Raw genomic sequence first — 25,661 nt, 5'->3', positions numbered from 1 at the left:
TAGGGACTCTCTATGCGTTGACTTTCTTCACCTTACGGTAGGGAAAAAATATTTCCATAGTGAAGCAACTGATGTTACCAAAGTGGGAGGGAGGAGAGAAGTTCCACTTCTGGATTTTGCTGCTGCTTCTGCTACAGCATCTGCAGGCTCTCCTGGATCTTCCCTGCCGGTCGTGGCGTAGGGAATCTTCCCAGCGAGTGATCAAGGGCTCCTCCGGGTCCCGCTCTTCTGTTCCCCTGGCATAGTCAACGGTCCCTGCCAACGGAGGCCGAAGGGCATTCTCCCAGGCCGGTTCGATTCTCCCCAGCTGCACTTTGCCCACTGAATCACCCCTCGCAGTCCTGGCCCACGGGTTGCCCCCACCTCCCGCCTTCTCAAGTGCGGCACCGGAGGAGCTGCGGCGTTCCCAGGGTGCCAACCCCAAAGTAACCCCCCATCCTGCCTCCCCAATCGGGACCAAAGCAAACCACCCCACTCCCTGGAAGAAAAGTCTCCGATCTAACGAGCCTTTGGGCTAATCTTCCTCAGAGCCCACAGCCCCCCCCCCCTGCTACCCGGCAGCCCTCTTCTTGGCAAGGAACTTGTTGGGCAGAGATGACCCACCGGGCCGCCTGCCCATCTGGTTCAGGGCCAGAAAGGAGGCACCAGATCTCGGGTCGGGTCAAGAGCAAGGGGGGTGGAGGTTGACCCCCAACCCTCCAAGAGTGCGAGAATCGCAAGCGACCAGGCACTCCCTACGGGGGTGGTGGTTCTGCTCACAGCCTCCTGGAGCTACCCAAAACACCTCAAACGGTGGAGAGGCACCAGATCTCGGGCCGGGTCAAGAGCAAGGGGGATTGACTCCCAACCCTCCAAGAGAGCAAGAATCACAAGCAACCAACCGCTCCCGGGGTGGGTGGGTGGGGGGTCTGCCCACAGCCTCCTGGAGCTACCAGATCTCGAGGGGGGGTCAAGGCACCAGCTCTCGGGCCGGGTCAAGAGCAAGGGGGGGTTGACCCCCAACCCTCCAAGAGGGCGAGAATTGCAAGCAACCAGCCGCTCCCGGGGGGGGGGGTCTGCTCACAGCCTCCCGGAGCTGCCCCCAAAGGAGGGGGGGGGCTCCGCCAGGCCGGCGCCGGGACCGCTGCAGGGGCCGCCCCGCGCCAAGAGCGCCGGTCCCGGGGAAGGGCTCCGCCGCCGCTGCAGCCCGCGCCTCGCCTCGCCTCGCCTCGCCTCGCCCTGCCCGGCCGCTGCGGCAAGGCGACGCCGCTCTCCCCGCGCGGCGCTCCGCGGCCGCTGTCCAAGGTGCTGAAACCCCACCGGCGGCGGCGGCGGCGGAGGCGGCGGCAGCGGCTCCTCCTCCGGACCCACCCGCGGCGCGCGCCAGTGCAGGAGCCAGGGCAGGGGGGCGGGGCGGCGGGGAGGGTGACGGGCGGCGCCGCCAGCCAATCCCCGCCTGGGGCCGGGCGGGGGGCCAGCGCTGGAAAGGCCCGGGCGGGCCAATGAGGCGGCGGGAGGCGGTTGCATAAGCCCGGGGCTGGGAACGGGGACGGGACCCCGGGGGAAGGGGGCGAGGGTCGCCGGCCCGTCGTGGAGCAGCCGGCCCTCGTGGAGGCGGCGCTGGGGCGGGATGCGCCTTCCCGTCGGGCTGGGAGTGGGGGCTGCACCGCACAGGTCGCGTGGGGGGGGGGGCTCCCGGGGGAAGCCTTCCCTAGGGGCCTCGGGAGCAGCGCTTGCTACGGGATGGCAGACATCCGCCAGTCTTTAAAGGGGTAGAAAATTAATTCCCTAGGTGTAATGTGTAGATGGTACACGCAGGAAGCTGCCTTATACTGAACCAGACCCTTGGTCCATCAAAGTCAGTATTGTCTACTCAGACCGGCAGCGGCTCTCCAGGGTCTCAGGCAGATATCTTTCACATCACCTACCTGCCTAGCCCCTGTAACTGGAGATGCTGCGAGGGATTGAACCTGGGAGCTTCTGCATGCCAAGCAGATGCTCTGCCACTGAGTCATGCCCCCCCCCCATAACACATGAAGCTGCCTTCTACTGAATCAGACCCTCGGTCCATCAAAGTCAGTATTGTCTACTCAGACCGACAGTGGCTCGCCAGGGTCTCAGGCTGGGGTCTTTCCCATCACCTACTTGCCTAGTCCGTTTAACTGGAGATGCCGGGGATTGAACCTGGGACCTTCTGCATGCAAGCAGATGCTCTACCACTGAGCCACAGCCCCTCCCTATGGCTCTTCAGAGTGTCAGGCAGGGGTCTTTCATGTCACCCATTTGCCTTGTCCCTTTAACTGGAGATGCCTGGGGCCTTCTGCATGCCAAGCAGATGCTCTACCACTGAGCCAAGGCCCCTCTCCCCTGTAAGGTGCCCTCCCTGCCCCCGATAAGGTTAACCTTTGTCGATGATGAAGTGGGAAGTTTTTGACTCCATCTGCAGTAATTCCAGGGGTTGGGGGAGTGGAAGGTTGTCTTGGGGAGGAGATGCAGTTTCACCTGTAGGATTTCTGCCATTATGCAGCAGTTAAATATGCAGGACACCTAGAAGGAAGGCAGGCAGGCAGGCCGGCAGGCCGGCCCTGCTGGATCAGACCAAAGCCCATCAAGTCTAGCAGTCTGTTCACACAGTGGCCCAACCAGCTGCCTCTAGGAAGCCACAAACAAGACGAGTGCAGCAGCACCAGGAAGGAAGGAAGGAAGGCGGTTAAGGGAGACATGATAGAGGGCTATAAAATTTTGTATGGTATGGAGACAGCTGAGGGCAGCAGGAAAAGAGGAAGACCCAACAAGATATGGATGGACTGTATAAAGGAAGCCACGGCCCTCAGTTTGCAAGATCTGAGCAAGGCTGTCAAAGACAGGACATTTTGGAGGGCAGTGATTCATAGGGTTGCCATGAGTCAGAAGCGACATGATGGCACTTAACACACACACACATGGACACAGTAGACAGGGAGACGCTTTTCTCCCTCTCTCATAATACTAGAACGCAGGATCATCTGCTGAAGCTGGAGGGTGAGGGATTCAAAAACAAACAAAAGGAAGTATTTCTTCACACAATGCATTGTTAAATTGTGGAACTGCCCCAGGATGTGGTGATGGCTGCCAACTTGGAAGGCTTTAAGAGGGGAGTGGACATGTATACCTATTCTCTCCAGGACCAGAGGAGCCTGTCTATTATATTAGGTGCTGTGGAGCACAGGCAGGACAATGCTGCTGCAGTTGTCTTGCTTGCGGGCTTCCTAGAGGCACCTGGTTGGCCTCTGTGTGAACAGACTGCTGGACTTGATGGACCTGGGTCTGATCCAGGATGGCCCTTCTTATGGGAGGGAGGGAGGGAAGGAAGGAAGGAAGGAAGGAAGGAAGGAAGGAAGGAAGGAAGGAAGGAAGGAAGGAAGGAAGGAAGGGCTACTAACCTGTATCAACCATTCTTTGAAAAACAGTTTTGTAAAACAATCTAGGTGGCTCAAATGAATGTGCTGTTCAAGTACACCTTAAAGCACATGATTGTGCTAAATTTTAACAAGTGGATCTCTGATGTATCGTTGGGTTTGGACAGAAGGGCAATCTTAAATCTTTCTTTATGGGGAAGAATAAATACACTCCAAATTAACATGATGGTGGTGGTGGAAACTGCTGTCAAGTCGTAGCTGATTTATGGTGGCCCGCACGGTTTTCAAGGCCAAGACATTCAGAGATGGTTTGTCATTGCCTGCATCTGCATGGGGACCAGGGGCTTCCTTGGTGGTCTCCCATCCAAATACTAACCAGGGCCAACCCTGCCTGGCTTCTGAAATCTTATGAGATCGGGCTAGCCTGGGCTATCCAGGTCAGGGCCTTTGGGCTAGATATATTCACCAAATTAATTTAAAATTTAAAGAAAACTGAGGCAGTAAATTAATTAATTAATCTCGCAGGGTGGTTGTTAGGATAAAATGGAGGAAGGGGATTCATGTACCCTGCTCCTTAGAGAAAGGATGGGGTAAAAGTGTAACTGACAGGTAGTATCACTTCCCATGTAGAGAAAGGTTACCTTATTGGGGCTTTTTAATTTAGATGAAAACGACTAAGGGAACACATGATACAACTTTTAAAATTATTAATAGTGAAGTCATTGAATTCAGGAAAAACAAACGTGTAATTAATTTACAGAACTCACTTTGGGGAGTCATTAGCTTTGATGGCTTCAAAAATGGTTTCCAAGATCTATGGAGGATTAAACATTACTAGTGGCTAATCATCATAGTAGCTAAATGGATTCTCCATGTGGAGAGTGCCATGCCTTCGCAAGCCAGGAGCCGGAGAGAATGGGTTTGTCGATGCTTTCATGCCCTTCCCGGGAGTTGTCAGAGGTTCTGTTGGGCTCCTGTCAGATCAGAAGGGTCTTGTTATGTTCTCAGGCATGTAGGGCATCACTATAGAAACTACAGAAGGGGAAATGTCTTCTCTTAACAAAATGTAATGAACCTGGCAATCATCCCGCCATGGCTTCACACTTTGGAAACCCTCTGATTCAGACCATCTCCCTGCCCCAGGATGTGGTGATGGCCGCCAACTTGGAAGGCTTGAAGAGGGGAGTGGACATGTTCATGGAGGAGAGGGCTATCCGTGGCTACTAGTCAAAATGGATACTAGTCATGATGCATACCTATTCTCTCCCGTATCAGAGGAGCATGCCTACCTCGAGCCAGCGTGGTGTAGTGGTTAAGAGCAGTGGCTTGGAGTGGTGGACTCTGATCTGGAGAACCGGGTTTGATTCCCCCACTCCTCCACATGAGCGGCGGAGGCTAATCTGGTGAACTGGATTTGTTTCCCCACTCCTACACACGAAGACAGCTGGGTGACCTTGGGCTAGTCACACTCTCTCAGCCCCACCTACCTCACAGAGTGTCTGTTGCGGGGAGGGGAAGGTGATTGTAAGCCGGTTTGAGTCTCCCTTAAGTGGTAGAGAAAGGCATATAAAAACCAACTCTTCTACTACCTAATAAATTAGGTGCTGTGGAACGCAGGCAGGATAATGCTGCTGCAGTCCTCTTGCTTGTGGGCTTCCTGGAGGCACCTGGTTGGGCCACTGTGTGAACAGACTGCTGGACTTGATGGGCCTTGGTCTGATCCAGCAGGGCCTTTCTTATGTTCTTTGAGGTCTCCCACACAAGTACTAACCAGGGCCCACACTGCTTAGCTTCCGAGATCTGACAAGATCAGGCCAGCCTGGTCTATCCACATGAGCCTCAGGTATCTTCAATCGAGACTGGTTCCTATATTCTAAAGAATTCCCTCTAGTTTGGCTCGACATCCCTTACTTTCTGCTCTAGGGAACGCTGGAGGAGCTTTCTGCTAAATGAAACTGCGAAAGCCAGGCTGGCTAATGAGACAATTTGTTCTGGTTTTTAAAATCCATGAAGACTCGATGAACAGCTTGAGGCTGTGGGTGAGGCAGTTGTTTGCCGCTTTCCATTCCCATTTCGAAAGGCTGCTCCTACGGCTGAAATGTGCAAATCCTCTCCGCTCGGCGCCTGCTTCATTGGCTTAAAGAGCAAATGGAAAGAGGTGCCCTTTCTTCTCGTTACCGACTTAAATAATTAACTACCTGCACACATGTGCAGGGAACCGTTTCATGCTTTCATATATCTTTGATCATAATTTCTTTGCTGGCTTCCCATTCCTGCCTAGCACGTCGTTGGATATGCATTAAAGTCACTTCCCTTCTGTCAAGTAAGCACCAGGGGGGAAACCTGGCCCACAAAAAAGAGAAAAAGGAACACCAAGACCATTTTAAAAATTAACACACACACACTCAGCTTTTGATTAACGCCTCAGCAGCGACATACTTTTACAGAAAATGCCAAGGCCACATTCAAGGAACGCTTTTATAAAACCAGCCCACAGTATTTATCTAGAACAACGCTCTCGCAGTCTCCTTTTTCAAGAAGTAGACCTTACAGTTTTCCTATGTCGCACTGGTGACTGTCCCATTGTCCAAAAAGCTGGTGGGGTACACGAGACAGGGCCTTCTCAGTGGCAGCCCGTTATGGAACCACCTCTCCGGTGAGGTGCACCTGCCCCCCCTCTTGACGTTTAGGAGGCAGCTAAAGACAGTTTTATTCACTGTGTGTGTGTGTGTGTGTGTTAAGTGCCGTCAAGGCGCTTCTGACTCATGGCAACCTTGGGTGACCTACAACTTTCTCGGCAGCAGGAGGAATTCTCAGTTCCTGAAATCTGGGCCATGCCTGTTAACTTTGCATTACAGGTCTTCAGGATGCCTGGAGAGGTTTTGTTGCCATCTTCTGGGCATGGAGTAGGGGTCACTGGGGGTGTGGGGGGAGGTAGCTGTTGATTTCTGGCATTGTACAGGGGGTTGGACTCGATGACCCCGGTAGTCCCGTCCAGCTTTATGATTCTATCAATGAGGCACTTGAACCCTTGCAAGTCACCATGACGATCCGCATCCCTTACAATTATGCTGCAGACAGGAAAGCAAATCTGAAACAGCGTGGCTCCACCGAGGTGCAGCATTCAACCATCATTTCGACTCTTTGGGCTCGACTGCGTGGGGGGAAGATTTGGCACCGAGTCACTGGAACAGACAGTCGTGCTCGGAAAAGTCGAGGGCAGAAGGAAAAGAGGAAGACCCAACAAGAGATGGACTGACTCAATCAAGGAAGCCACAGCCTTCAATTTGAAAGATCTGAGCGAGGCTGTCAAAGATAGGACATTTTGGAGGATGTTGATTCATAGGGTCACCACGAGTCAGAAACAACTTGACGGCACTTAACGCACACACTAAATTGAGCTCTGAACTTCTGGAGCTGGTTTGAGGGCCTACGATCTGCACAGCCTAACAGTATAAATGGGCATTGAGGGCATGCAGATGGAAGTCAGCATTGGGTTTGTTTGGCTGGCTGGTATTCACCCCCAGCTTCTTCGAGGGCTGTTGTTGGAAAGGATGGGGCTGCTGAATAGGTTGGAGTGTATCTTGTTTTTGATGGCTGCTACCATGTTGGACCCTAGAAGCTAAAATGACTAAACTGAGGCTGTCATACTTTGGTCACAATATGAGAAGACAAGAGTCACTGGAAAAGACAACCATGCTAGGAAAAGTTGAAGGCAGCAGGAAAGAGGAAGACCCAACAAGAGATGGATGGACTCTATCAAGGAAGCCGTGGCCCTCAGTTTTCAGGATTCGTAGGGTCGCCATGAGTCGGAAGCGACTTGATGGCACTTAACACACACACACACACACACACACACACACACACACACACACACTGTGTTGGACAGGCTTGTTTTGATTGATTGTATTTCTCCACTGGATTTATTTTTTTGTAACCTACCTTGACTCCTGGTTCAGGAGAAAGGAATGATAAAAGTATTTAAAATAGATAAACGAAGGAACAAGAAGCCCACTAATTCACAGAGGTTTGGGCTGCTGGTGGTGGAAAGCGCTATCAAGTCACAGCCAACTTAACGGCGACCCCAGTAGGGTTTTTAAGGCAAAAGAAGGTCGGGGTGGGGACCCATCGCCCGTAGTGACCCTGACCTTCTTTGAACCAGCGTGGTGTAGTGCTTAAGAGCGGTGGTCTCTAATTTGGAGAACGGGTTTGATTCCCCCACTCCACTACAAGAGAGGCAGATGCTAATCTGGTGAACTGGGTTGGTTTCCCCACTCCTACACACGAAGCCAACTGGGTGACCTTGGGCCAGTCACAGCTCTCTCCAAACTCTCTCCACTCCACCTACCTCACAAGGTGTCTGTTGTTGGGAGGGGAAGGGAAGACGACCATAAGCTGGTTTGATTCTTCTTTAAGTGGTAGAGAAAGTTGGCATATAAAAACCAACTCTTCTTCTTCTTTGGTGGTCTCCCATCCAAGCACTAACTAGGACCAACTCTGCTTATCTTCCTGAGATCTGACAAGATCGGGCTAGCCTAGGCCATCCAGGTCATGCTTAATCTTATAAATATCTGTGCAAGAAAAAAGTTTGGTTATCTAATGTCTAACCACTAGAGACGCACTGCAGCATGTTCCAGGAATAACTGGGCATCATTCGAATACAGGGGTTTGGATATTCAGCAGGTATTTTTAAAAAGCCAGTCAGCTTTATTAACAGGTTAAAAAACGGCCTTGGGTGGAAGGATCATGTTCTTTCCTCCTCCTTTATTTTTATACCTAAGAAACAAATTCTGACACTCTTATTTGCTTTAAAAAGGCAAACTATGAAGCATCTGAAAATAAAATCACAAAAGAAACCGCATGGGCCTAACAATTTGCTTTGCCTAACCAACTTAATCTTTGCCTAACCATTTGTGCCATCCCAGTTTATTTTAAGGGTGCGTGTGAAATACGAGTGATCACTGAGCAAACGTGCTGTTTACCACTCTACTATTCTGTTGTCATGGGTCCTTCCAAATCTCGGAACAGGTGAACCCCGTGGCCTACCACCTGACCCTCCCATCCACCATTCCATTCACCCCGTATTCCACCGCTCCCTTCTGGCCCCCGCTGTACCTCCACACCCGCTCTGACCCCAGGCCCCCCCCCCTCCGATCTTGGTGGAAGGACACCAGGAGTACGAGGTAGCGCAGATCCTAGACTCCCATCAACGGGGCAGGCTCCAATACCTAGTAGACTGGAAAGGTTACGGGCCGGATGACCGCTCCTGGGAGCCCGCAGATTATGTACATGCCCCTGCCTTGGTCCAGCAATTCCATCAGGCATACCTGCAGAAACCTGGCCCGGACTCTCCTTGGGAAGGGGGCCCGGGGGGGATGGTGTCATGGTACAGCCTGCGCACAGCGCGAGATTGGCTACCGGATATAAGCTACATGGGGGGAAGCTCAGATGAAGAGTACTGGCAGGATGGTTCCTAGAGGCAGGTGAGCTATAAAGCTCCCGGGAAGGAGTTGGAAGGCGTAGCTGCAACTTGTTCGCCAAACAAGGAACCTAGTGCCACTGTTGTGATTTACTCCTGAACTTACCTGACCTTGGACTGATAGCCGATTCTTGCAACTCCTCTGGCTCCTAACTGACCTCGGACTGTTTTGACTTCGTTTGTGCTTCTTCCCAGCCTGAGAGACGCTGTAACCTGACTCCAGCCGCAGATAAATGAGCCAGGACATCTGTGATGCCAGATTAAAGGGGGGGGGGGGAACCAATGGTTTTTTAAAAAGCTGTACATTTTTAAAAGGTTACAAAGTGGAATTTATTCGCATAGGCACGGCTGGAAATGTTCAACTGGACAGCGCCACGCTAAACGTTGGAATCCAACAAAATTCTGCATATATTTTTTTAAAAAAAACAATAAACACGTTTGTTTGTGCTGAAATAAGACCCCCACCTTTCCCAAACAAAAGAATGGCCTTGACACTAATCGCTGGCAACGGCACTTCTGCTTAGGTAGAGACCAGGAACAAGAAAAGTCATTCTTACTGCCTTCTTGGTGTTCTCAGGTTCTGCTCATTCAACATAACATATACCCCAGAGCTGAAAGAAACCTGTTTTGAGAGTTTTGGCTCAGTCATTCCGGGAACCAAGAGGGGCTTGATTCTGACACGCAGAGCATGCTGGGAACCATAAGAACGCGACACCTGCGAGAAGAGGTGGGGGGAAAGAAAGCCAAGCGACACTTTAAAACTGAGCCTTCTCGTTTGAAAATGGCACCATTTCAGGTAATTAGATTAGATGGAAGGACGGGAATTTGCTCGCGTATGCAAAGAAGCAGAGTCAGTTATCTGTAAAATAATTGTTTTTTTTTTTTTTAAGGAGCGTTTTACAAGACTGCTTTACCATGACAATGCTGGGAATATGGTCTCTGGGCAATTTCCCCCCTATTCAGCAAAATGTAAAATATCTACCGGTCCCTAAAGCCTCTTTATCACTAAAGAACAATTTGCAAACGGCGCTGAGCCAAACAGCCACCAGCTACCATGATTGCATCTATGTTCTCTGTGGCTACTATCGCATATAAACCGGAGAACAAAAGGACGCATGGGGGAGGGGGACCTTTAGATCCTGCTTGACTTCAGGCTGTTACAAATCAAAATCCCCATGCACAACAGCTACAAGGAGGTTATCTTTAGGTTATCTACAAAGAGATTGTCCTCTGGTTGTTATTTGAGAGGGGGGATGGTCTCAGAATTTAACGGAGGCAAGAGGAACGACCCCCGCAACCCTTTTTTGAAACGGGAACACCGAGCATTCAGATTTTTCCAGGCTGAACACACACACACAAAAGAAAAAAAGTGCAAGGTCATAAGCAGAACGAAGAAACGTGGTGATGACAACCAACCACGCTTGCCGCGTGACAATGTCTGAAAGACCCCGTGAGGTCTCCCATGATTCAAAGTACTCGTGCATTCATTGTGTGCTGCTCTGCCCACAGGTACTCATGTGGGTGATGGTCTATTGTCTACACGAGAAAGGGGGCACGGAGGAGGGAGTCTGATGATACACCCACCCACTTACCCCGTCGTTGTCCTTGGACTACTTCTCTTCCCAAGACAAGCAGAAATCTGATTCAGTCACAAGAACACAGAGGAAAGGTACGCTTTGGCAGGCTCCTTTCCGTTCAAAAACTAGACCCCTGCTGTCACCCTCTACTTTATACGCAAAGAAATATATCGCGGCTGCCACGTCAACTGTGCTCCTCTCTCTGACCCCCATTTCTTTCTCATCTCTAGGGTGACGCTAAAGAACAACTGAATAGATTGAGAAAGAGTAGGTATAATTCGCCAGTTTGCTCCCTCCCTGAATTTCCCGTCGATGCTCGTCTGCAAACATAAGCAAGGCGGAAGGAAGCTATTCAAACATGTCCTCAAACATGCGCTGACCCATAGCGATGTAGAGTTCCTTCTCCTGAGGGGTCATCTGGGCCACAAGTTCCGGCCTCTGGTTCACCTGGCTGTAAGAGAACGGGCGCCCGGCCACCATGACAGTGGGGTCCTCCGTCACCACCTCAAACTCGTCATCGTCGTCTTCCTCCAACAGGCCGTAGAGCGGCGCTGCAGCAGCGGCCACTCGGGGAGGGGAGTCCTCGTCTGATTCGCTCGTCTCGCTCTCAGAATCGCTGGCATTGGCGCTGGATAGGGGTGCCGCCCCACCCAGGGCACCAACAGAGGCGGAGGGGGTTTTCTTCTCGTGGATGAGCAGAGCGCGCATCACTTCCTCGTTGTTGTCCAGGGAGCCTTGACCCTCTTCCCCTTCCCGGAACATATCCATGTCTCGACCACCTGCAGGCACACGAGGAAGAGGAATGAAGGAAACAACGGGACAAACCGCAACAGAGATGCAGATGTATAATTTCATCTATGGGAATTCCACTCAATTGCCGCCCTGGAATAAGAGTGGCCCATCGGTCATCTGTTATGCTAGGGCTCCAGCATCAGTGCTGAGCTCCATATAAACCCTGAGGGCTATTTAGCTTGGAAAGAAGGCGGTTAAGGGGATACATGATCGAGGTCTATAAAATTATGCATGGTATGGAGAGAGTGGACAGGGAGAAGCTTTTCTCCCTCTCTCATAATGCCAGAACATGGGGTCATCTGAAGCTGGAGGGTGAGAGATTCAAAACAGAGAAAAGGAAGAATTTCTTCACACAACGCATCTTTAAATTGTGGAACTCCCTGCCCAAGGATGTAGTGATGGTTGCCACCTTGGAAGGCTTTAAGAGGGGAGAGGACAAGCTCATGGAGAAGAGGGCTATTCATGGCTACTAGTCAAAATGAATACTAGTCATGATGCATACCTATTCCCTCCAGGATCAGAGAAGCTTGCCTGTTATATTAGGTGCTGTGGAACACAGGCAGGATAATGCTGCTGTTGTCTTGCTTGTGGGCTTCCTAGAGGCACCTGGTTGGCCACTGCGTGAACAGTCTGCTGGACTTGATGGGCCTTGGTCTGATCTAGCATGGCCTTTATTACGTTCTTTTGTTCTTATATTATCTTACAGGCCCTAGTTTAGAACACTTGGCTTTACTGATATGGCAAATTGAGTTTGCAAGGTCACCGTTAAGTGTTTGAGTGGCGGCTCCTGAGCCATGAAACTTCCTTTTCCCTGGAGCCCAGTTCTCACCCAGCTCTACCAGTTCAGCCAGCAGGTTGGTTGAATGTTTTCCCATACCCCCATCCCGGCCCCCAAGATTCCTACACAGAGAAAACAAGCTTGTGTTTTTAATCGAAAGCCGCCTCGAGCAGGACTCCGAAGAAGCAGCAGAACAATATTCTAAATAAATACTTTTCTTCTTCTGATTTTATTATTCCGATTTTATTTGTCTATGTCTTTTTGGCGTCTCCCCGTTCGTTATGTTTTCTTAACGTACTGTTATATGCATCAGTCATGCAACTGTATGTTTAGCCTGAAGAGGAGAGGACTGAGAGGTGACATGATAACCATCTTCAAATACTTGAAGGGCTGTCATAGAGAGGAGGGTGCCGAGTTGTTTTCTGTTGCCCCAGAAGGTCAGACCAGAACCAACGGGTTGAAATTAAATCAAAAAGTGTTTCCGTCTAGACATTAGGAAGAATTTTCTAACAGTTCGAGCGGTTCCTCAGTGGAACAGGCTTCCTCGGGAGGTGGTGGGCTCTCCTTCCATGGAGGTTTTCAAGCAGAGGCTAGGTGGCCATCTGTCAGCAATGCTGATTCTATGACTTTAGGCAGATCGTGAGAGGGAGGGCACCTTGGCCATCTTCTGGGCATGGAGCATGGGTCACTGGGGTTATGGTCGAGGGGAGATAGTTTGGAATTTCCTGCATTGCGCAGGGGGTTGGACAAGATGACCCTGGTGGTCCCTTCCAACTCTATGGTTCTAACTGAATAACCAAATAATTGTTAAAAAGAAAAAAGGAGAACAAGCATACAGGAGAACAGCACCTGGCCTAGCCTTTTCTCTAGCGTGCGAGCTTTCTATGAGCAGATAAGGGACTGGATCCAGGCTCAAACTTCTGCCCACACAAGGGGTGAGGGATTTCAGCTGATTCCTTCTCTCTAAGCTATTCGTGGGGGGGCATCTCCCAGGAGCATTTCATGGGGCTTTGTGGGCTGCAGTGGTAAGGGGGGGGCAGGGAGGTCGCACGTGTCTAAGACCAGGGAGAGGCAAATACCCTTCCTTTGCTCATGTCATACCCGGACCATGAATTATGAACCGGCTCTGCCAGTGAGCGAGAGTTCTGAACTGCCTCCGAACGCTTCGGCACATGAACGTTCTTGCAATGCCGCTCGGGAATTTAACTGTGGGGGCGGGCATGCGACAGCACGTTGCCTGAGCAACGGCGTGACAGTTCCATAAAGCTGGTTCAATCGCCTGGCTGCAGATGGAGTCAGGCCGTTATTCTGTACAGTGAGAGCGGCATTAAAGGGGGGGGGGGAAACGCAACTCAATTCCCACTATCGGGGGAAAGAAAGGTCTGTTTCTCATCGAGACCAAGCAAGGGGTTAAAGTCATTTGGTTCGGAGCACATGCTGGCAAGTGGCTATTGGCTAGCAGCCTGGCCCCACCCATGCCAGCTGATGAGTGGTTCATGTGGGAGAGCCAGTGTGGTGTAGTGGTTAAGAGCAGTGGTATGGAGTGGTGGACTCTGATCTGGAGAACTGGGTTTGATTCCCCCACTCCTCCACATGAGCGGCGGACATTACTCTGGTGAACTGGATTTGTTTCCCCACTCCTACACAGAAAGCCAGCCGGGTGACCTTGGGCAAGTCACAGCTCTCTTAGAGCTCTCTTAGCCCCACCTACCTCCCAGGGTGTCTGTTGTGGGGAGGGGAAGGGAAGGTGATTGTAAGCCGGTTTGAGTCTCCCTTAAGTGGTGGAGAAAGTCGGCATATAAAAAACAACTCTTCTTCTTCTATACAGGTATGGACACGGGACACCGGGGTCATGCTTATTTCTTTATTAATTATGAACAGAGTAAGAGTTTAAGGGTGCCCGATGTCAGAAAAACTTATGAGCAAGGTGTTGGATCCAGCATGACTTATGAGCAAGGTGTTGGATCCAGCATGACATTTCCACTTGTGCCACAGCACTCGCAGAAGGAGAAACACAAGGAAAAGACCGCAGCAGCCACTTTGGCCGAGTTAGTCTTTTTGTACCCTTCCTTACGTTTCCACTTGGGCCAAGGTCTTGTGCGACCAATTTCTCGGGGCTATAATACATACACCAAAAAGCATTAGGGGGTCACACACGATCCTGCGCAAGCGGAACCGCACTATGTCCATTTAGGTTTCCATTTGAACGTCGCAGGATCCAAGCCAACGTCACACCCTAGGACAAGGCCGTGAGCAGCTTTATCAGGATGGAGCAGGTGCGGAGGAGAGTGACGAGGATGATCGGGGGCCTGGAGACCAAGCCCTACGAGGAAAGGCTGAGGGAGTTGGGAATGTTTAGTCTGAAGAAGAGGAGGTTGAGGGGGGAATGTTTAGGGTGTTGGGAATGTTTAGTCTGGAGAAGAGGAGGTTAGGGGGGAATGTTTAGGGTGTTGGGAATGTTTAGTCTGGAGAAGAGGAGGTTGAGGGGGAATGTTTAGGGTGTTGGGAATGTTTAGTCTGGAGAAGAGGAGGTTGAGGGGGGAATGTTTAGGGTGTTGGGAATGTTTACTCTGGAGAAGAGAAGGTTGAGGGGGGGCATGATTGCTCTCTTGAAGTATTTGAAGGGCTGTCACTTAGAGGAGGGCGGAGAGCTGTTCCTGCTGGCAGCAGAGGACAGGACTCACAATAATGGGTTTAAATTGCAGGAGGAAAGGTGGATATTAGGAAAACAAATTTTACAATAAGAGTTGTTCGAATGTGGAATCGGCTACTTAGGGAGCCAGTGAGCTCCCCCCTCACTGGCAGTCTTTAAGCAGGCTGGGCAAGAACTTGTCAGGGATGCTGTCGGCTGATCCTGCATTAAGCAGGGGGTTGGACTAGATGGCCTGTGTGGCCCCTTCCAACTCTGTGATTCTATGAGATCAGCCACTTTGCACGGCAGAGGAAATGCAAAAGCCTGGAGGCTGTTTGTACCCGCTGGGGTGTACAGCACAGTCTGCCTCCTTCAAGGGGGCCCTCGGTCCAGTGCAGAGAGCTGCGCAGCGGCCCTCCCGCTCTCTCCTCCTTACCTCCTTTGACCTCGTCAGGATCATAAGCTCCTTGAACAGTGCTCTCCCGCAGCCAGACTGGCCTCTCTCGGGGCGGCTTCCCTTCACTGGCTGGCTGGTGCGCGTCATCCTGGTCCTCCATGCTGATGACGACGTTCTGGGTGTACAAGTCCTCGTAGGAGGGCCCCTTGGTGGTCCAGGCTTCCCGGTGCGGCCCACTTGGCAGGCCCATCCCAGCGGCGGCGGCAGCCCGTTCCTTGCTGCAGGCCATCATGAAAAGAAAATTCAAACTGTGATCACCCATGATCCTCAGACCTACTGAGCGTTATTACCCAGCACCCCCATGCAGACTTCTCAATGCGCGGAGGACATGTTCTCCACTTGCCCTGGGCCTCTTATCAAAGGGTAATCTTCCTTCCTATATGAATTCTCTGGTTAGTCCATAGTTATGTAGAATCTTTATCCATTCGAGATTTAATAGCCCTTTTAAAATGGTTTTGCTGGGCCGTATGTTAAAGATCCCTTTTTCAGACTGGCTGTGTCCCTTCCCTCTTCAGTCAGTGGGCTCCTTGGTATATATCCTTTTGCATTGCCCTTATGTATACCAGCTTAGGCTGAAATGGATTATACCATGTTTTAAGAAATGGTCCACATCTTCTCGAGCAACTTTGGAGAAAAAGGTTCAGTTCCTCTTAGAGGACTCTGACCCTCAGCGTACTTATTTTGTTGCTTGTTTTTTGGAGGCTGCAGAGAAGAGACGAAGGGAGGTGTTTTTAGAGATGGGTCTTATTTAAGTTTTATGGCAGGGGTGGGGAACCTTTTTTCCGCCAAGGGCCATTTGGATATTTATAACATCATTCGCGGGCCATACAAAATTATCAACTTAAAAATTAGCCGAGCAATATGTTTCTCCATGGCCCGGGTAGGAAAGGGTTAACACAGTTTTTTGGGCAGTCTTAGCAGCTTCATAGCTAATGACTCTTCTGCAGGGAAGAGTTTGGCAAAACAAACTCACATCTGCCTTGAATAGAGGCTAGTCTTGTCCGCGGGAGGGTGCGGATCACCAGTCTTAGATCCTTCTGAGCTAGAGATCTGCCAGGACCCACGAAGGGCCAGACCAAATGATTTCGCGGGCCTTGACTTTCCCCACCCCTATTTTATGGTTTTATTGTTCAAGACCCTGGTCTAAGAACAGGGGAGAAGAAAGAAAGGACCTGGCAACCTTAGCTCAAAGTGGCCAGGGAGCTTCCATGGCAGACTTCTCAACAGGATCATTGGTGGAATGCTCTGCCTGGAAACATCAGGACCCTGCAAGACCTTAAGGAGTTCCACAGGGCCTGCAAGAAAGAGCTTTTCCGCCAGGCCTACAATTGAGGGCAGCCGCGGGTATCATCTTGACTGGCTTCCTTCCTCCTCCCCATATGTGAAATTGTATGGATTTGAAAGGTCGGCTGCTTGCGTGGCTCTCGCAGTATAATGGGAGCTATGCACCATCTTTGCTTGTGGGGTTTCAAGCTGTAATTTTATTTTTAACACATGACGCTGCCTTATACTGAATAGGACCCTTGTTCCATCAAAGTCAGTATTGTTTACTCAGACTGGCAGCGGCTCTCCAGGGTCTCAGGCAGGGGCCTTTCCTATCACCTACCTGCCTAGTCCCTTTAACTGGAGCTGCCGGGATTGAACCTGGGACCTTCTGCATGCCAAGCAGAGGCTCTTCCACTGAGCCATGGCCGTTCCCCAGAACAAGATGGCCACCATGGTGGTGATGGTGGTTTTCCTCTCTTGAACACATGTAGTTTCCTTATACTGAACCAGCCCCTTGGTCCATCGAAGTCAGTATTGTCTACTCAGACCAGCAGCGGCTCTCCAGGGTCTCAGGCAGGGGCCTTTCACATCACCTATTTGCCTGGCCCCTTTAACTGGAGATGCCGGAGATCAAACCTGAGATCTTCTGCATGCCAAGCAGATGCGCTACAAATTGAGCCACAGCCCCTCCCCGATCTGACGAGATCAGGCAAAAGGCACACAGAGGTGGTTTGCCAGTAGCCTGCCTCTGCACAGCAACCCTGGACTTCCTTAGCGGTCTCTCAACCAAGTACTAATCCCCTGCTTAGCTTCTGAGATCTAATGAGATTGGGCTAGGCTGGGCCATCAAGGTCAGGGCTTGGGGCCTTGTGTACTGCATTCTGCATCAAGATCACAAAGCCGTTTCCTTGCAAAGAACCAGTTAGTTCTTCTGCATCAATGAAAATGAGCTAAATACAGCTAAATATAAGAGCTGTATAAGTAAGATACCCAATAGTTGATAATGTAATCTAATGTAGTCTGATTATAGATTATAGACTATAGTATTATAAAATTTTGTAACAGAAGATAATGAAGACTATAGAGATTAATAGTAGAGATCAATAGAAATTGCTAAGGTTATTATGAATATTGATTTTAGATTAGAAACGCAATGTGTTAATACGTCAAGTATCAGATGTGGTGGTTTGTCACAGAAATATATGTTTATTTTACTTTTACTTCCCCTCCTTTCCCTTGTTTTATCTTGTACCCCCAAAAACCCAATAAAATTTTTCAATAAAATAAAATAAAATAAAAATGAGCTGATTTTTTATTGTCGCCACTATGACATGGTACGGTTTTAAATGACGTCGCCCGCCCTGAGCCGGCTGTGGCCGGGGAGAGCAGGCCACAAATTTGAAAAATAAAATAAATAGACAAAAAAAAACGTTTGCGGCAATTTCCGCTGCTGGCATCACTTTATTCACGGGATTTCAACAGCATTGTGGGGTTAGTATTAACAATGGCTAGAGAGCTCATTGTACCCAGCAGGTGTAGCATAGCGGGTAAAAGACTACACTGAGAACCCGAAAGTCTCCTGTTCGAATCATGCCTGGGCTTCAGCAAGCCCCTCCCTCAGCCCCGGGCTCCTCCCCCTCTACAGCGAGGACAATCCCACTGACAGGGCGATTGTAAAGATTAAATGTGTGGGACACTTTGGATACTCTAAAAGCTCAGTATTATAAATGTTAGGTATTATCACCACACACCCAGCCCAGTGTAGCAGGAGTCCCCACTGTGGACTATTATTGTGTCTAGATAGCATACTTCCTGCCATTGTGCGGTCACTGTTTGTCCCAGAAGCCCTTCTCCCTTCACGGAGCCGAGCCTGTGACGTTGGCCAGGCGCCCAGCTGTTTCTGTGTTCAGCCAGTAAAGCGGGAAGGCGGGTCCCTGCACCTCCGAGCCAAACAGGGAAGAGGCCGCACAGTGGGCAGCGTCGTCGCAGCCAAATCTGTTCTCCAGCACATCATTCTGATTCTAACAGGCTGGAATGACTACAACTGCCCTATGAGGAACAGTTTAGCTTGGAAAGAAGGTGGTTAAGGGGAGACATGATAGAGGTCTATAAAATTACGCGTGGTATGGAGAGAGTGGACAGGGAGAAGCTTTTCTCCCTCTCTCATAATACCAGAAAGCGGGGCCATCTGCTGAAGCTAGAGATTCCAAACAGATAAAAGGAAGTATTTCTTCACACAACGCATAGTTACTGCGGAGTCACCCTGCCCCAGGATGTGGTGATGGCTGCCAACTCGGAAGGCTTTAAGAGAGGAGTGGACATGTTCATGGAGGAGAGGGATATTCATGGGTACTAGTAAAAATGACTACTAGTCGTGATGCATGCCTATTCTCTCCTAGAAAGACCATCAATTAATTAAATTCTTTTGTAATGATATGAAAAGATACATCTAAAACGAATCCCCTGGAAGATTGATCACACTGTATGTTTGGGAACGAATGAGAACAGAATGTTATGTGTGTTTTCTTTCTTCTTTTGTTGTTCAAATTTCTAATAAAATGTTTTTTTTTAAAATAATAAATAAATAGAAGGACGGCAAATGGCAGCCCCCGGCTCAGCGTCCCAGCCCACCTCTGCTTCAGCGCGAGGATCTCCATCGGCTCCGGCTCCAGGATCTCATAGGCCAGGTTGACGTCCTCCGTCTCCCGCAGTAGGGCGTAGATCGGCTCGATCTGTTCGTTAAAGCGGGCCACCAGAGTCCTGGCGTCCTTTTTGGGCATGGCCGACTCATCTTCCTCCACTTCGGTCTCACAGAAGGTACAGCGGAAAATGCCTAAGTGGAGAGAAGCAGCTCGTTTATTATTTGAAATATTTCATGCTCGGAGCTTTCCACGGAAGGAGAAGGGGGAAGGGAAGATACTGGGAGACTTATTTTTCTTTCTAGTGAATCTTAGGGTAAATTGTTAGCTTCTAGTCTTTAGACCACTTGCCACCGCACTGGTTATTAATTACTTACATGCTACTGCTTGTATCAGCATAGGTTGTTTTTTACTATTTTTATGGTAAACATCCAGTGTGTGTGTGGGGGGGGGTGGTAAGGAGCCACTTAACAAACAGGAGTGCCAGCCGAACAAGAGAAACTGTCCTTCCTCTGCATGAAAAGCACAGAAAGGCGGCCCTCGAAGGTCAAGGACAGCAGATGAGAGTATGCCATACGGGGAAAAAGCTGCCTACGAGAGAGGCCGGCGCGGCAGAAGTTCAAGGAAGACAAGCCCGCTGGCCGCCTTTCCCTCAAATCCACCTTCGCTTCTGAATGCGCCTCTTGCATCGTGCTTTCCGTTAACCCTTTCTCTTTCCCGCAGCTGCTGCGACTTCCATGCCGCAGCCCGGCCCGGCGGGTGGCCGGGGTACCCCTGGAGGCTCAAGGGAGGGCCCTGACCCTCCCTCGCTTCTCCAACAATGGGAGGCAGGGGGCAATCCACAGATCTTCCATCGTAGGGGTGCACCAGTGAGCAGGACAGAAAGGGAGGACCTTAAAGGTCTAGTATGGAATAGAAAACACTGGGGGTATGGGTGGGAGGTAGTTGTGAATTTCCTGCATTGCGCAGGGGGTTGGACTAGATGACCTGGTGGTCCCTTCCAACTCTATGATTCTAAGTGGGCCTCTCACTCACCCTTTCTACAGGGGAAGCGGCTGGAAAGGTGGCTTGCATGGAAGAAAAACCTTCCCTGGCCTTCAGCTACACATTAACGTTGACAGGACTGCACGTTGAAACAGAATGATGACACCAAAGCCGACTTAACAAAACGGGGGGCGGGGAACCCTCCCTGCTTCCGTAAGTAAGCCAACGCTGAGGTGTTGCCCAGTCATTCTGATGTAAAATTTAACAGCTGGAACTGTGGTGTAGACAGTGGTTGTTCAAAAATGACACCACTGGGCTGTCAGGATGTGGAAGAATGTGGTCCCAGAGGCGGAAGGGGTCTTAGGGACCTGGACGAGAGGAGTCCCAGATGCTGCTCCCCTCCCACCCTATTTCAGCCTTGCGCTGGGAGGGGATAAGAACATAACATGAGAACATAAGAAAGGCCCTGCTGGATCAGACCCAGGCCCATCAAGTCCAGCAGTCTGTTCCCACAGCGGCCAACCAGGGGCCTCTAGGAAGCCCCCAAGCAAGACGACTGCAGCAGCATTGTCCTGCCTGTCTTCCACAGCTCCTAAGATAATAGACATGCTCCTCTGATCCTGGAGAGAACAGGTATGCATCATGACTAGTATCAATTTTTACTAGTAGCCAGGGATAGCCCTCTCCTCCATAAACATGTCCCCCCCCTCTTAAAGCCTTCCAAGTTGGCAGCCATCACCACATCCTGGGGCAGGGAGTTCCACAATTTAGCTTGCTGGATCAACCTGGCATAAGCGTAGCATCTCCATCTCCCCAAGGCCGGCCAGTCCCGGGGCTAAGAGGAAGGTTGCTGTGCCGGCGTAGGCCAAGGGCTGGGCGGTGCCTACAGTCCTCAGACATGCGGGAGGTATTTAGCCCCTTTCGGAGCAGGCGACAAAGATTATGCTATCTATCAGGGTCAGAAGTCAGAGGCGTCGTCAAAGCAGGCAGGAGTCAACGGCCGGAAAGATTAATTAGAGGCAGTAGCAGGAACACAGAGAAACTGCACGGTTGCTTCCGCAAAGTGAAAGCATGCCTGCACTGCCTTTATCAGTCAGTGCACTTCCAAGCTAGGCTTCATCCTGAAAAGACTCAGCACCAGTTCTCTGTCTGTTTAGCCTCTCCAAGCGAGCACTCCTCCTTTTACCCTGCAAAACCACACGCTGCCGAGTCCTGATATGCCTATCAGGTTCAGGTGAGCTTGGAGGGCTGCCATTCTCAGCTTCTGCTGCAGGGGTTGGGGGAAGAGTAGCTTCTGTCTGCCCTTGTTCCATCTCTCTGCCTAGCTGTGGTTCCTGCTGAGTTGTTTCAGGCTCCTGTGCTACTGACTGCAATGGAGGTACTGAAGGCCCAGAGGCAACCTGTTCCTCCACTTCAGCTTCAGAGTCCTCCGAGTCCTCAGCTCCCAAGGCAGGGCCCATGACAGTCGCTAACCTCCAGGTGGCATCTGGAGATCTCCCAGAATTAGAACTGATCTCCAGGTAACAGAAATCAGTTCCCCTGGGGAAATGGGCTGCTTTGGAGGACGGCCTCTATGGCATTATATCCCACCCCTTAGGTCCCACCCCTCCCCAAACCTCTCTCTCCCCAGGCTCCACCCCCAAAGTCTCCAAGCATTTCCCAACCCAGAGCTGTCAACCCTAGCGAAGGTTCTGGTACCACTCTACAGCTATTGAAGCATGGGAGGTTTTGCCTTGGATTTGCCGCTCTCTACATGCACATTTTCCCTGTCCGAATTCTTAAAACTCTACCTGGGGGCTTATTTTTGAGTCTTGAAAATTCGGATGGGGAAAATGTGCATGTAGAGAGCGGCAAATCCAAGGCAAAACCTTCCGTGCGTCAATGGCCAAGGAGACCCGAAGGGCCCTGCCTGTAGAGTATAGGACAGTGTGGTGTAGCGGTTAAGAGCGGTGGTTTGGAGCAGAGGACTCAGAGGATGGTGCCGAGTTGTTTTCTGATGCCCAGAAGGTCAGAGCAGAACCAACGGGTTGAAATTAAATCAAAAGAGTTTCAGTCTGGACACTAGGAAGAAGTTTCTAACAGTTAGAGCAGTTCCTCAGTGAAACAGGCTTCCTCGGGAGTGGTGAGCTCTCCTTCCCTGGAGGTTTTCAAGCAGAGGCTAGATGCCCATCTGTCAGCAATGTTGATTCTATGACCTTAGGCTGATGATGAGAGGGAGGGCATCTTGGCCATCTTCTGGGCATGGAGTAGAGGCCACTGGGGGTGTGGGAGGGTGCAGGGGGGAGGTAGTTGTGAATTTCCTGCATTGTGCAGGGGGTTGGACTAGATGACCCTGGTGGTCCGTTTCAACTCTATGATTCTATGATTCTATGACTCTGATCTGGAGAGCCACTCTGATCTGATTCCCCACTCCTCCACATGAGCGGCTGACTCTAATCTGGTGAACTGGATTTGTTTCCCCACTACTACACGTGAAGCCAGCTGGGTGACCGTGGGCTAGTCACACTCTCTCAGCCCCACCTACCTCACAGGGTATCTGTTGTGGGGAGGGGAAGGGAAGGTTGATTGTAAGCCGGTTTGATTCTGCAGTAAGTGGTAGAGAAAGTCGGCATATAAAAACAACTCTTCTTCTTTTTCTTCTCCCATTCAAGCAGCAACTGAAACCAGCCAGTAGCTGCATCCCCCACCCCCAGTCTCTCTGGTGGTAAGTAACCCATTTTATTCACACCCTACTGAAGATGCAAAAAGCAATTACAATCTTGTTTGCATCCAAGGCCAAAAAAAAAAAACACTAACCCCCCCCCCCCCCCACACACACACACACAACTGCTCAGACACATTGACTGTCTAGGCACAGTTTATACAGCAGACTCCATAAAATACCCTGTGCATCCCAATAAGAAAAGCCTTGGGGTTCCTTAGACACATCCATTTAGATTTTGCACTATAATGCGCCTGTCCTTATTACGGCAGTTTGTAATTCAGCCGCGAAAGGAAATCATTTACTTCTTTGAGTGCCCCGTAATGCAGAAGAACAGCATGATCTAACCTAGAAAAAGAGGTGGAATTTCATGTTCCACCCATAATGATGAGCAATTTCCACACCGCAGACTGAAGAAAAGTGCCTCTCAAACTGTTTAGAGATTCACACAGCGTTCTTTTATTCTCCTCCTTCCCAGTGAACAAACTTTAGAGACCAAACCACCTCCAGATATTTTAGTGATTTCTATATCTGCAAAGGTGGCAAACAAAGATGGGTCATTGTGAGCTGCCTGCCTTTACTTTTCCCACTAAGGGCCCTCTTTCTTAAACTCCCTGGAGATCTAAAACATGAAGATTTCTCAGCATGTGCCAAGCGACATAGCAAACATGACTGAATCATGCTCTTGGAAAAGTATTTCCAACTTGATCTAAGAACATAAATCAGCCTGCGTAGTATAAGAAGAGTTGGTATTTACATGCCAACTTCGTCTACCACTTAAGGAAGAATCAAACCAGCTTACAATCACCTTCCCTTCCCCACAACAGACACCCTGGGAGGTAGGTGGGGCTGGGAGAGTTTGCAGAGAACTGTGACTAGCCCAAGGTCACCCAGCAGGCTTCATGTGTAGGAGTGGAGAAACCAACCCGGTTCACCAGATTAGAGTCCACCACTCATGTGGAGGAGTGGGGAATCAAACCCGGTTCTCCAGACTAGAGTCCACCGCTCCAAACTACCACTCTTAACCACTACACCACCCCATTTAGGTTGGGAATGAAACCCAACCTAAAAGAAGCTGGGTACCCAAGGTTGGGTGGGATAAATAAAGGAAATAGATAGTGAAAATACTATTTGCTTAAGGCGCTATGTCAGGATAAAACAGCACAATGGCATTTCCTAAAGTTGATCTACTGTAACCATGTGCCAAACGCGTTTCAGCCTATTTGGCCTTCCTCAGTGGTTAACTGAAACCCATGTAAAACGTACACACGTATTTACAGATACACAAACATATACAGACAATTAGATATCAGACCAGGCATGTATATAGGTTGTATAGTATATTTCCAATTATACAAACATCTGGTAAGATTGTCTACAAGTTGTTATACTGGGCTGCATATGTCTCCCATATAAAATGTGAGTGAATTTTGTGTACTGCAGTGAATTTTGTGTACTGCTTACTTCAGGGGTGGGGAACCTTTTTTCTGCCAAGGGCCATTTGGATATTTGCAATATCATTGGCAGGCCATACAAAATTATCAACTTAAAATTAGCCTCCTATATTCTTGGGTGGTCCTAGCACTCCATACCTAACAACTCTTCTTCAAGGGGGAAAAAAGGTCCCTTTCCTCGGCAAAACAAACTCACATTTGCCTTGAATAGAGGCTCTTCCTGTCTGCTGGAGGGGGGCGGATCACCAGTCTTAAATCCTTCTGAGCTAGAGATCTGCCAGGACCCACGAAGGGCCAGACCAAATGATTTCGCGGCCCTTAAATGGCCCCCGGACCTGACGTTCCCCACCCCTGGCTTACGTCATGTTTCTGAGTATACGCCAATAAAGGTCGATTGATTGATTGATATAAAATGTGTGTGCAGTTATAAACTAGGTAAAACGGTACCCTTGGGTACCTAGCTCCAAACTCTGTGGGCCCTTGAAGGGCCGCCCTGCTTGCCCCTTACCTGTCATGGGGTCAAACAGCTGGTTGGCCTCCAGGTCGGTGAAGGTGCTGAAGCAAATGGGGCACCGGAAGGAGGCCCGGTTGGTGGAGTCCCTCTCGTCGGTCTCGATCCTCCTCCTCATGTGGTCGAGTTTGTACTTCACCACGTTGACCAGCAGGCGGTAGTTGATGAAGTAGTAGTTGTGCCGGGTGGTCTTGCCGTCCGGGGCGGTCTCCACCCTCATCCGGCATTTGATGAACTTGTCCCCCTTGAGGGTGTTCAGGACAGCCCGCAGCTGCTTCCGGTCAAACTTGAGCAGCTCCAGCATATCCTCCTCCTTGACGCAGGGATTGCGGATCAGGATGTCCAGGGCCAGGGCGTGTTCCGTCCCATAGAAGCCGCGCACGACATACTTGGCCAGGCGCTTCAGGGCGGCAGGGACTTCTGTGAGGACATCCGGATCTGTCATGGCAAGTGCACTGGAACACAAACAGAAGGGAAGGAGATGACTGTGTAAAAATGTACTCCGTTGTCTGATCATTTTGGTTACTGAAACTGGCTCGGCTCTTTTTTAAAAAACGAAGGAGGAGGAGGAAGAGGAGAAGAAGAGGAAGAGGAGGAAGAAGAGGAGGAGGAGGGGGGAGGAGGAGGAGGAACAAAAGGAAGAGGAAGAAGGGGGGAGGAGGCAGAAGAGGAGGAAGAAGAGTTGGTTTTTATATGCCGACTTTCTCTACCACTTAAGAGAGACTCAAACCAGCTTACAATCACCTTCCCTTCCCCACAACAGACACCCTGTGAGGTAGGTGGGGTTGAGAGCTCTAGCAGAGCTGTGACTTGCCCAAGGTCACCCAGCTGGCTTCGTGTGGAGGAGTGGGGAAACAAATCCAGTTCACCAGATTAGTCTCCACCGTTCGTGTGGAGGAGTGAGGAATCAAACCCGGTTCTCCAGATCAGGCTTCACAGCTCCAAACCACCGCTCTTAACCACTACACCATACTGGCTCTCCTTAACTGCTGAAGTTTTAAGACAGAGATTGCA

The 25,661-nt window shown here is 50.3% G+C and overlaps 1 protein-coding gene across 1 annotated transcript; it reads right to left on the bottom strand.

Annotated features, from left to right (window-relative positions):
* Nucleotides 1–10,772: 10,772 nt before the first annotated feature.
* On the bottom strand, nucleotides 10,773–25,092 carry GTF2E1 (general transcription factor IIE subunit 1). The gene is made up of 4 exons (XM_056847827.1): nucleotides 24,645–25,092; nucleotides 18,990–19,191; nucleotides 15,072–15,310; nucleotides 10,773–11,212 (listed from the first exon to the last, which is right to left on the bottom strand). Exons 1-4 carry the CDS (start codon nucleotides 25,090–25,092, stop codon nucleotides 10,782–10,784), a joined length of 1,320 nt encoding a protein of 439 aa, XP_056703805.1. The 3' UTR covers nucleotides 10,773–10,781.
* Between the last annotated feature and the right edge of the window lie 569 nt (nucleotides 25,093–25,661).

Source organism: Euleptes europaea, chromosome 4, assembly GCF_029931775.1.
Source record: "Euleptes europaea isolate rEulEur1 chromosome 4, rEulEur1.hap1, whole genome shotgun sequence".
Lineage (NCBI taxonomy): Eukaryota > Metazoa > Chordata > Lepidosauria > Squamata > Sphaerodactylidae > Euleptes > Euleptes europaea.
The sequence above is the reverse complement of the archived record's forward strand: the minus strand, read 5'-3'. Positions and strand labels throughout refer to the sequence as shown.